This window comes from Perca flavescens, chromosome 16 (assembly GCF_004354835.1).
Source record: "Perca flavescens isolate YP-PL-M2 chromosome 16, PFLA_1.0, whole genome shotgun sequence".
In the NCBI taxonomy this organism is placed as follows: domain Eukaryota; kingdom Metazoa; phylum Chordata; class Actinopteri; order Perciformes; family Percidae; genus Perca; species Perca flavescens.
The window spans coordinates 23,106,389-23,118,425 of record NC_041346.1 but is presented as its reverse complement, the minus strand read 5'-3'; the positions used below and the strand labels follow the sequence as shown (position 1 = coordinate 23,118,425).

The window sequence follows — 12,037 nt, the reverse complement described above, 5'->3', positions numbered from 1 at the left end:
CCGTGATCATTTCTGACAGGCTTAGCCAGCTAAGACTTAAAGGAGGTAATGGATTTGTCTCCTCATTGATTGTTCTTGAATCCTCTTAAATCTGAAGTATTTATTCCCATTTGGTTTAATTAAGCAGGCTAAGGTGTCCCATATCCAAGAGACATGCAAGAAGACATTGTGTCAAATTAGTGAAGGGTATTAACACGTTACTTATATAGAAGTTGAATTATCCCAAAATCTATATTTTGACCACAGCTGTGTTCTTAGTCAAAGTGGACATAGTGGGGCATGCAGCTGAGATGCAAATAGTTACGTTTTGTGCAGTTTAACTTTCTCTAAGTTGCAGTGATCCCTCAGATTTGATCTGGCAATGGATAACATGAATATTACCAGTTGTAAGTGCCATAGAACTTTTGGGAAGGGGCGGAATACTGGTTATTTGATTGGATGAACCATCTGTCTATCACCTATGTTGGTGATAGACGGGCCAAATCAACCAATCAGACCCACGAAGCGTATGAAAATACAACCACAAGCCCGCCCCTGCTGCTGCAGGCAAAGCATAGCTCATAAGCTCAGCATGCAAGCAACATGTCGGTAAAGGATATTTGCCATTTGTGTAACGAGAATTTAGGAATAAAAGACACCATTTCAGGTTCCCGGACCATATTCCAAAAGAAGGATCCAAGAGAAAAAAAGCATTAGCGAGCGGCTAACAGAATTAGGGCTACCGCTGGCTGATAATACTGGTTAGCTGATTGGATAAACCATCGGTCTATCACCACCTAACCCACCTCAAAACCAACGCTAATTGGCCCGGTCGTTTGGCTAACGGCTCCAAATTTTCTCTGCCTCAAGATGCCAGACTGATCTGCGAGTGGAAAACTGGAGCTCGCGAGATCAGGACGGTCTCACGAGGCTACCATAGAGGCACAAAATGAAACTTCCTGCTACCAATAACACAATACCAGCTGTGACAGCATCTGTCTGAATACCATCACACAGATGAGTATAGCCAGAAAGCAAATGTCTAAAACAGTTTAACACATAAGTGCTCTCAGGGAGTAAAATAACACACACGTGTGTGTGTGTGTGTGTGTATGTGTATATCTATCTATCTATCTAGAAATCAATATCAGGATATCTGTTACGTTGTGACTAACGAGCTCAATGTTTTTTTCCCCTTCAAATACTTAAAATTAATGTATTTGTTAATTGGGTGAGCAACTTGAATTGCTTCCAAATATGTGGGCCTAAATTCTAAAACTTGCTAAGCTTTAATTCAATGAATAATAAAAAATTATAATAAAATAGTGACCTTTTTTAAGGAATGTAAAATTTGGAACAATAGTACTACCTGAATATGGAGGTTCTTCTAATCTTAAAGGTTACAGGATGTAAATAAGTATGAAATGGGTAATGAATGAGTAACAGATCTGCTGTTTTCACTCAACATTTTGACTTGCCGTGCACAAGTGTCCCTTAACCAGACCAGTGTGTTCACAAATTGCACACAGTCATCTAACATTTTCAGAGCCTTTGTCAAGAACACAGTCTCAGTGTTCTGGATTAGAAACACGCGTGGATATTTCCCATCACCTCTAAATCAAACCGTGCCATCTACTAGTCTTAGTAAGGATAGATGTTGTTTTTCATGAAGACTTGTGTTGAAAAACCAGGCATTGTACAGTCAGTCTGTAACCTACATAAGTGCACTGATGATGATAACCCCTGATTTTCTCTTTGTTTTCCCAATATTGTGAATTTGTTGGAGCATAGAGACACGGAAGGGGCACTACAATGCCAAGTTATTATTAGTTTGAGTTTTTTTCTGCTGATCCAAACATGGATAACCCCACAACTATGAAAGCAGATGTATTATGTAGACAGTAGTTTGTTTAAGAAACTGTCAAATACTAAATTATCTTAATGAAATGTGATTAAAAGATGATTTATTATCAACGGTGGCAGCAGATCACAGTTTGTATGCTAATAGTTGCCTGGTTGAACGAGAAAAGGGAAGACATTTCTGTCAAATCATTTTTCGGTTTCGTAGATCTTTCGATAGTTTTGTCATACAAATTAGCAAGTCTTTGTAATTCATAATCGTTTAAGAGTGTGTTTTGTGGTCTTGATAATCCAAATCCTGCTCTTGTTGCAACACGTCACTGAAATTCAGAGCTCAGAAATGTTACGTGTTGCAATACAATACCATTGTGTTTTTCCAGCACTGTAGGGTGTTTTCTGTTTCTGTCTAGCATTTACTTCCAAATGTAAATGGAGCTTTTACAGAAAATGATTTAGTTCTTTTTTTTGCAAACATGCAGTTTTGTGTTTTTAAGCATTTTGCACTTTATCAGAAAATCAGAAAGATACAGGAATGTCCAACAACCCTTTTTAAATAATCAGTTTTAGAGTTTAACTGTACAAACATATTAAATTATTTATTGCATCAGAACTGACATATTATTGCTAACATGGAGTGTATGTATGCTGTATAGTAGAGAAACTATCTTTCCCAGATAACTATTTTATGGAAACCGTTTATTGTGGTTACTTTCCAAAGTTTTTGTTTTAGTCTCCATCTTAGAAATTCTCCAATTTTAACTTTTGACTGCTTGTGGTCCAATCCATTCTCTTATGTCCTGCTATTGTAGACTATCATGTATACTTGCAACAGTATGTATCATGCAGGTAAATGCAATTACGGAAAAAATGCCAATGTTTAGTCTTGTGTTCACATAATGGTCTGCTTGTTCTGTGTCCTGGGAGTAGATGATCAGAAATGAATCCCTCTCTGTGTTAACCATGTAGATTCTCTGAAATGCATCAATCCGTTTTATCCCTGCAACATTTAGATCCAGATTTAGACTAGTTGTTGCTAGTTTTGAAAATAAAAAATAATAGTCGAAATTCAGGCATGTAGTCTCCTGCTTAGCGTATACGCAATAGATTTTTTTTTTTTTATGAGGATTTCAGATGGCCAAAATGTAGAAAGAATTATTTTTCTTTTCTTTTCTTTTGAAAGTCACTGTACATTACAAGTGTCCTATTCATGCCTTTTGTCTTTTCTATTACTCAGTTACAATGCCAGCACAAACTGTAAATTGATTTTGATTCTCCATATTAAATGTTATTTTTTTGTTATTAAACGATTTTACGTTTGTTATGCCTTTTCCCAACTGATGACGGCTCATTGTATTTCATGAACAGGAATCAAAATATGTGTTTCCTGAAACACAAGAGTTAGTGTGGTAGAGAGGTATACTTTTCAAAATGACTATGAAGCACTGGCTTAATTAAAAGAAGAGCAAAGTATAAATAATTGAGAAAAATGGATGGCTAAATTGTTGTTATACATTTTAGAAGTCAGTAATATGTGATTGTCCACAAGGTGGCAAAACACTGCAGTTTATTATACAGAATTAACTGATACAAATATCCCATTTCTCTATACTGTAAAGATCTGAAATTATGAATATATCCAGCAATAGTAAAGGTACAAATCATGAAGTCAAGTCAAATCTGTCTTCAAACCAAGAGGAGAAATGTGGACACTTCTGTTTTCTGTTGCCAATGTTAGGTTGGCGGCAACGGTAAATACAGTGTGACAGTTGATGCAGGACTCTCATTAGTTATTGTGTTTTTTTAAACCTACTTAGACCTTGACAAAGTAAGTAGAGTCAGTTGGAGAGGTGCAATATTAGGCCAGAGGAGGGCGCACAACTCTTTTTGTAGTTTTACTAAACAAAACCTTGGAACTCTGTCTTCTTATTGTTACAGTGAGGCATGTTTAGTCTGAGGAAATGTACCTGTTTGTATTTCTTCTCCATGAGATAAAACACAACCAAGGGACATAATCAATACACACCATTTTAAACATCACAGCTTTGCCAAAACTTTTAGAATTGTTTTCGAACATTCATTGTTCCTACCTACAGTACTGTATATCTATATACTCCTCGAAACAATTAATACATCTTTATCTTACTTTTTGTGGAAAATATGCATAGATCAAATTTCAAACAGAGTCAGTATTGATGAGGTTTGGAGGCTTTGAAACATGCATGCTCAATTTGCTGTTTACTTTGTGTGTCCTGTTTTGCCAGTCTGTGTGCACTTGTTATTTGTCGCTGACTTTATGTGAGATGGAAAAAGCCTGTAAGTTTGTCTGCTGTGTGTAGGGGTGAGTACTGTATACTATTTATTTCTGCTCTTTCTAGCATTAACCCAGTGATAATAGACCAACTCAAAAATAGGTCATGGCGCTCCTCTAATCCTCTTCTTCTAGGCTATTTGCTTGTTTTGATATATTGACAGTTACACAATATTTTTTTTCCACTTGCATGAAAAGACAGCAAACATAGGCAGTGTGAGGTATGATTAGTGTTATTTGCTTCGCAAGTAAGTTCACTTGCCAGTTTATTAAGTACAGTACACCTAACTAAATCTAATGCAGTTTAATACAACAGTGCTGCAATAAATCCTCTCTTTGTTAGGGTTATATTGTTCAGTTTTTGTTGAAGGGGTTTTAGAGATTGTTTATTCAACTTTCCTGGTCAGGGGAGGCTGGTTGGTTGGTCAGAACAGGCATTTTGAAGACCTCACATTTGGACCTTATAAAAGGACGTTTTCCACTATTTCTTTTCACATTTTTCGTTTAATCTAAAAAATGTTTCATCAATAATGAAAATAATCATTAGTTGGTGTCCTACTGCTGGAAATGGCTCATAACTGATCTATAGCATTAGTAATTATTTATACTTTTTTAAATTATTATGAGTATTATAGTTACAACTTGTCAACCCTTTTATTAAGGGTGATTTATGAAAGAGTGGTACCAACTTATTTAAGGCATTTAATGATTTGACCCTATAAATTCAGATTTCCACATACAGTAAATATGTGTGCAAATACCTACTGGACATTATATGACATGTAATGTATAGCCTACATTAATTAAGTAATCATTAAAAATATATATTTGTATTTATTGTATTTTTTTGAATGGGTACAGTTCGCAGCTTTAATGTGGAGTGTTGGCCTTTTGTGTTTTTTGTTCATTCAATAATTCTTCACTATGAGCAAAATATCTCATTTCCAGTGTTCGGCTCCGATTGGACGGCCTCTCCGCTGCCGGAGCGCGCTTGAATACAGAGCTCCGTTCACCATTGGTTAGACAAGTGTCTGGGGCGTTTCACTGGGACTGCCCGGTTGTGTCCGGGTAAGATGGCGTTGGAAGAGCAGTGCTCGGTACCACCTCAATGGCGGTCCATATCTCTGACACACGTAGAGTTCCCGGAGGGTACGTAAACTCAACGTTTTTCTCTAACTACTAAAGATGATGACCACCAGCAGCTTGGTAATTTTCGAAGACTGCGTGTGTTTGCTCGATACTGAATGGACACGGCCGTTGGTGATACTGCCAAATAGTGAGACGATGTAAAACGTCGTGCACAGCGGGGAATGTAACCCGGACTGCAAAATTGTGAGACAGCGCCGCATGCGCAGTTTGCGCTAATGTCCACAATGAAGGCTAGTTAGCCCGTTAGCTGTCTTAATATCGGCTTTGATATTTTCTGTCGGGATTACGCGAATATGCTGCGTCCTTTAGGAACTATTCGACAAAATTTAAGCATCATGAACAGCAAAATTTGTATGAGTGTGGTGGAAATACAAGCTATTTCACCTTAAAACATTGTAGCCAGGACTACGGCTAACATAGTAGCGATAGCTAGCGAGCTCTTGGCCTCATTATGATTAGTATAACTAGCATAAACCACATGCACCGAGCTGACCGAATTAACAAAATAAAATAATAGGGTAAAGTTATGTTAGTTAGATGATTGCTTGGCTACTCCACCACAGCAGCTTCCTACATGTACTCGCAGTTAAATATTTCAACCATCCGGGTTCACTGAGTACTTTAAAGTGTTACTCCCACCAGTACTAACTAGCTAAGTGACTTTACTGGGGTTTATGTTTAACGTTAACACCATAACTGTGTCTCTATGTTTTAGGTGATCTGACGGGACAAGTGCTGGCCTACATCAGTCTCTTACCCATAGCAATCCTTGTGGGTTTTGTTACACTCATAGTGTTTAAACGGGAGCTGCACACGGTGAGTTCTGCACATGCACTTTTAGTTTCAGAAAGAGCATCAATTTTAAACTCCCATTTGTTACGCTGTTAATTGTCCTACAGGAGCCCAAATAAGTTGTGTCAGGCAGGCCAGATGTTTGTAAGTGCTCCCATGACCTGGTACATTTTTTTTTTTTTTTTTTTTTACAGATTTCCTTCTTTGGTGGGCTCATCCTGAATGAAGGGGTGAACTGGCTGCTGAAGCACATTCTCAGAGAGCCGCGCCCATGTGCAGGTGAGTGAAGGAATAAGTTGTTTACTTTATAGAGACTGTAGTGGGTGGGGTTGGGCAACATTGCAAAATCATCCCAATACATTACATTTAGCTGACGCTTTTATCCAAAGCGACTTACAATTGTTATATATCAGAGGTTGCACGCCTCTGGAGCAACTAGGGGTTAAGGGTCTTGCTCAGGGACACATTGGTTAATGTACCGCAGTGGGAATTGAACCCAGATCTCCCACACCAAAGGCATGTGCGACATCCACTGTGCCATCTCCACCAGATAGCCAGAAAAGCTTCTTCTGATATTAATCAATGAAGTTTCAATGAGATGAGGATCTCTTTTTCAACCGAGAGAAAAATATGTATTGTATAAATACAATATAAAGTGTGTGTGTGTGTGTGTGTGTGTGTGTGTGTAAGACAAACATGATTTACATACACAAGAGACATTTGTTCCATGTTAGAGAAAACAATCGAAGTGGCATTCAAAACAATTCAAATAGGAATATATATGCAAATATTCTTTATATATTTGATATTATGAATTTTTATTATGCCTCTGGGATTATTTATGTAAAATGTTATTGTTTTGGACCATGAGTCTGTAATAAAAGTCTTATTATTATTATTATGGATTGTGGTATCTCCCAACCCTAGCAAGATATTAAAATATAATTAAGTAATGAGAGCAGCCCACTTTAGTATTAAACTTAAAATATTGGTTCTATGTTTATATGAAGATGTACTCCATATTTTAAATGTATATATTGATATTGTCTTTCTGCAGGAGCTCACACAACTCTGCACACAGAGTATGGGATGCCCTCCAGTCATTCCCAGCTTATGTGGTTCTTTGTTGTTTACTTCTTTCTGTTCCTTTATTTAAGGTGAGCTTGTTTCTGTTTGGTGTTTGGAGAGGTTTAAGGGTGAAAACATGTAGCTGTGCAATTGAAAAAAATGCAGCAACTAGCTAAAGTTTAATGTGAACAAAGTAATAAAAAAAAAAATACAGTTCTGCAATTGAGCATTTTCATTGAAGTTGGTTATTTAGGTAAATAGAAAAAGTAAAACAAATAGTTTTACTGGTATGTTTCCTGCAATGTTTTGTCATGCATTAATTACATCATATTCACGTCAAGCAAGAATGTTATTCATATTAGCATCTGTGATTTACTGGTTTATTCCAGGGCATGTATTTTATTATCACATTTTTGATTATCACTTATTAGATGCTTTCATTCCACCTTTCCATGAGGTAGATGTCATGGTGTGAACTCATGCTGTTCTTTCTTTTCAGAATGCATCAAACGAACAATGCTCGATGTGTGGACCTGCTGTGGAGACACATACTGTCCATCATCCTGTTGGGCGTGGCCTTATCAGTCTCATACAGCAGGTAAGGCTGCAAGTAATTATTTATTCATCGTTATTATTTTCCATAAAATCTCATAAAAAAGCAAAAAATGCCCAATCTTTTCTTGTTTTGTCTGACCAGAAGTCCAAAACCCTAAGATACATCAATGCGTTATCGAAATTGTAATTGGAATCTTCTGCCAAACAAATAATTGATTAATCGACTGATTGTTTCAGCTTTAAAAAAAAAAAAAAAAAAAAAGTGAAGCCCATTAAATCATAGCATTGCTGACCATGTCCAGTATTGTCTGCTCAGGGCAGGGGGACAAGAACATTGAGAATGTTGTTGTCTGTTCTCACTGTTACAGAAAGAGCCAAATGTAGCTATTTCCTGTGTACTATCTGAAGTGCATGCTTCTGGACTTAGTTTAGTTTTGAACTACAGGCACAATTTATGTTTTCTTGAACATTGTTTTTTTCTCTCTCTCATTCTAAGGGTCTACCTGTTGTATCACACCTGGAGCCAGGTTTTCTATGGCGGTGTGGCTGGTAGTACCATTGGCATAATCTGGTTCTTTTTTCACACAAGAGGTGCTGACACCATTATTCCCCAAAATAGCAGCGTGGTAAGTAGTGCTCTCATTTCTCTGCCTCCTCCTTGTGTCTGAGGGGAGGCCGATTCGTCCTCAGCCTGGATGAGTGGCTAAAACTAGTCTTTAATGGCTACTCTAATAATTTGTTCTTTCAATGTTTTCACAATTTATAGGCCAATATCAGAGTACTTCCTGGTGCGAGACACAAGCCTGATCCCCAACATCTTATGGTTTGAGTATACAGTGACCAGATCAGAGGCCAGGTAAGTTGCCACACCTATCACCGTTAAGGCCTGGTCACACCAGAAAGTGGCACATTGAATTGCCTACTCGTCCTGGAGACGTAGGCGGTGCTAGAGGCTTGGCGACATAGTGAGTTCTCGCAGGGCTAGTTGGTACTGCAGCTTACAAGCTAATGTCAGCACAAGTCAGTCACAATAGCCGCCCAAGCTTCTTTCTGTTTTTTTTTCTGTACTGTGTCCTTTACTCCCCCCTCGAGATTGTACATCATTTCATTCAACAGAGAGTCATAAAGGAGGGGGAAAAAGCTCTCTAAGGTAGCTAATCTGCTTACGGTCAGTTAGCAAGCTTTTTAGCTCATTTGCTAACTAGATTCTCAAGTATTTGTACCACGTACTGTCTGCAATCCATGCCTCTGTCGACGTACACACTGCTCTGTAACAGTAACAAAAATGTTTGCATGGCGCAACACAGTTAATAAGCTACAATAGCTTTCTTCATTACTTTGCACTTTACGCAAAAGATACATGTGGATTTACTTCGTCCCCGCTAGCAAATCCACTGTGCACTGCGATGCCATTGAAATTAACAGAATTTCTGTCTTTTAAATGCTGGTGTGACTGGGCTTTTTTACTTTCTTTGAGACTTTTGCTTTGTGTTTTGACATTTTTTGGGGGGGTTTCTTCTTTTAGGAACAGACAACGAAAGCTTGGAACAAAACTTCAGTGATCTACGCAGTTCTTCTGTGAAACTGGGTTCAGGACGACACGCACGCACACACTCATGTACACACGCGCACACACACATACAAACAAATGCTCGACAAAAACACACTGGAGAACCATATTTTGGACTGACGTGGTTGCTAGGAGTAAAGGGCAAAAAACCGTTTACAGGTGGCGAAAGAGTGCCTGGACCTGTCCCGGAGCCTACAGCCTGAGCAAGTCCGTCCACACGCCTCCCCTTGTACAGCTTGCCCAAAATGCTCTTCAATGCATGCAAGACTGTGCAAGAGGCATACTATTTAATGATAGATTAATATATATATTTTAACTATAAGCGCACGCTGACTGTAACAGTGTACTGTAAGAGATTCATGGAGCCTAAAAAGGAGGCTTTGGTCAAGTTTCAAACAAATTGGTTGACGTCATTGCAGCATGTATTTAGTGATTCCTTTTTTTTTTTTTTTTTTATTCTGATGAATAGCTGGTGGGGAGGGGGGGTTGGTTATGGCTAGGTTCGGGGTATATGGAATGAACCATTTTTCATTGTTATATAATAGAAAATGAACAATTTCTAAAATTGGTTATGATGTAATATAATAGAAAATTTGCACTTTGTGAAATTTACAAGTTAAATAAAATATGACTAACACTAGTTAAATGTTAAGACCCTCCCCCTCATCAGTCTTTGCTTTGTGTCTATGACTGTCAGTCCTAATATATGATTCCAAAGCTGACCTGCAAGCAGTGTAAATTTAATCTGTACTATTGAGCATCGAAGTTGTGCTTTTCTGTTTATAGCCACGTTTGAGGATTATGAGACTGAATCAGAACATCAGGTTTCAGTTATTTTCATTGTTGAACACACTTTGGACCGAGGTGGTGTTTTCTTAATGCTTGACACACCGTAGCAGCCTGGGAACAGGATTCTGGGAAATCACTTTTCTTTTATTCATTCAGTGTCTTTGTTTTCTGCTATTGCAGAGAACCGTTTTTCTTTTTACCTGCATTTCCAAGTTAACATTCCATATCATTTAGTGCGAAAACATACATAAAGACTGCTGAGGGGATAGGTTTTCTTTTTGTATTATTTTTGAAGAAAGGAAGAAAAAAAGCCTCAGGTCAGTTGTAGCATGTGATTATGCTTAATGCCTCACAGCCCACGGCAGCTAATGGTGACAGCTGTCATGTGAGGATCTGAAGCTGATTTAAAACTGTCATATCATTAGCTCCACAAAGGGAAGTAGTTCTCTTAGGATTATTTTTTCCATGTGTAACCTATATCAGGCTGAATAAAAATGTGTTTATGTACAATAGATGGTTCAAGTGTCATGCTTTGAAATACAGTGGCGTTTTTTTTGTTGTTTTTTTTTAAACTTTCTAGTGCGTTTCCGGTTGAGCAAATGTGGCATTTGAAAGACAAATTTACTTCCTCGCTGGATTTTCCACTGATGTGCATCAGTCAGTGTAGTGTCTGTTTGATGGCAGCTGGGCTGTTATCACTGTCTCTCAGATTATCTGTTCTGGTGCATCACTGACTCCAAAACAGAGGCGGGAGATAAAATGTACTAAAATACTGATGAAAAGAATTGCATGATGCACGTGTCATGGTAATAAACTATATCACAGCCCTTTAAGAATATTGCAGTGATGCATTGGGAGCTAATAAAAACATGCAAGTAGGCTGTAATGACTGGGAACTGATGCACGGAATGCATGTTCTGCATTAAATGCAGCTCACAGAAATGCTCGTGACTATAAGCAGGTATAATGTTTAAAATGTTCACTCTCAGGAGTTTTCTCTGTTAGCATGCTAACCTTTGTTTTGAATTGCAGTAAACACAAAGTACAGCTAAGCAAAGGATTGAAAACATGTTGACCCGATGATGGTGCTAGATAGAAAGTGTTTAAGCATTTGCAATGCATCCTGAGGGGGATGAGTGTCTACACCAAATCTTATGAATGTCCATCCAATAGTAGTTGAGATATTTCTGGACCAAAGTAGTGGACTGAGTGACAGATGGACATTGCCATAGAGCCACAATGCAAGCATGGCTAAAAGCATGTATCTGGAGGCTACAAAATGCATTTTGTGCACTAAATACACATGTAATGTGATACTCTGTACCTGATACAAATTTGCTGATGTGATCTGAGGTAGCAAACCATAATACTCAGGCCTAAGACAAAATTGCGTAACCCTTTCCTCTCCAAAGAGACAAATTGTTGTGGAAAATGTGCAACAAATAATTGAAAATGGTGTCTTATTTTCCAGAGACCGAAGCATTTAAATATGTTTTTGGATACTAGTTGGGCTGACAAATGAAAAATAGCTCTCTGTTCAGTTCAAACAATGAACAAGCTCCTTGTCTTGTGAAGTGAGCGTCCCTGCATTTCTCTCAGTGCACTTTATTACCCAATGTGACTGCTGAACACTGCTGGAGAAAAATACTTCAGGCCTATCCTAAAGAAACATCTGCCCTATTTAAACGACCCATTCCATTTTTGATTCACTTTTCAGGTCTAACCTCAGGCTATCCCCAAACACCCGTCGGGAACGGGCATAGCCTAGATAAAAAAATTATGAAGACCTCAACCTATTTCTGTTTCTCAAAAGCTTTTTTCTCTAACCTGCACTGTTTGGATGAGCAGCGAGCACTTCTGTAGAAACCTTTTTTGGAAATGAAGGTTCAGAGCTGGTGGTCACCTCTCACCACAGATATGTCTTAACTGAAGAGATGTTTAATTTGGGTCTCTCATACTGTCTGGGT

The 12,037-nt window shown here is 38.1% G+C and overlaps 1 protein-coding gene across 1 annotated transcript; it reads left to right on the top strand.

The window, feature by feature from the left end:
* Nucleotides 1-5,152: 5,152 nt before the first annotated feature.
* On the top strand, nucleotides 5,153-9,757 carry dolpp1 (dolichyldiphosphatase 1). Its single transcript, XM_028601788.1, is given in 9 exon segments — nucleotides 5,153-5,296; nucleotides 6,012-6,112; nucleotides 6,283-6,367; nucleotides 7,146-7,245; nucleotides 7,656-7,754; nucleotides 8,208-8,286; nucleotides 8,288-8,337; nucleotides 8,478-8,567; nucleotides 9,237-9,757. Coding segments are annotated over 9 exon segments (717 nt in total). The 5' UTR covers nucleotides 5,153-5,220; the 3' UTR covers nucleotides 9,274-9,757.
* The last annotated feature ends 2,280 nt before the right edge of the window (nucleotides 9,758-12,037 follow it).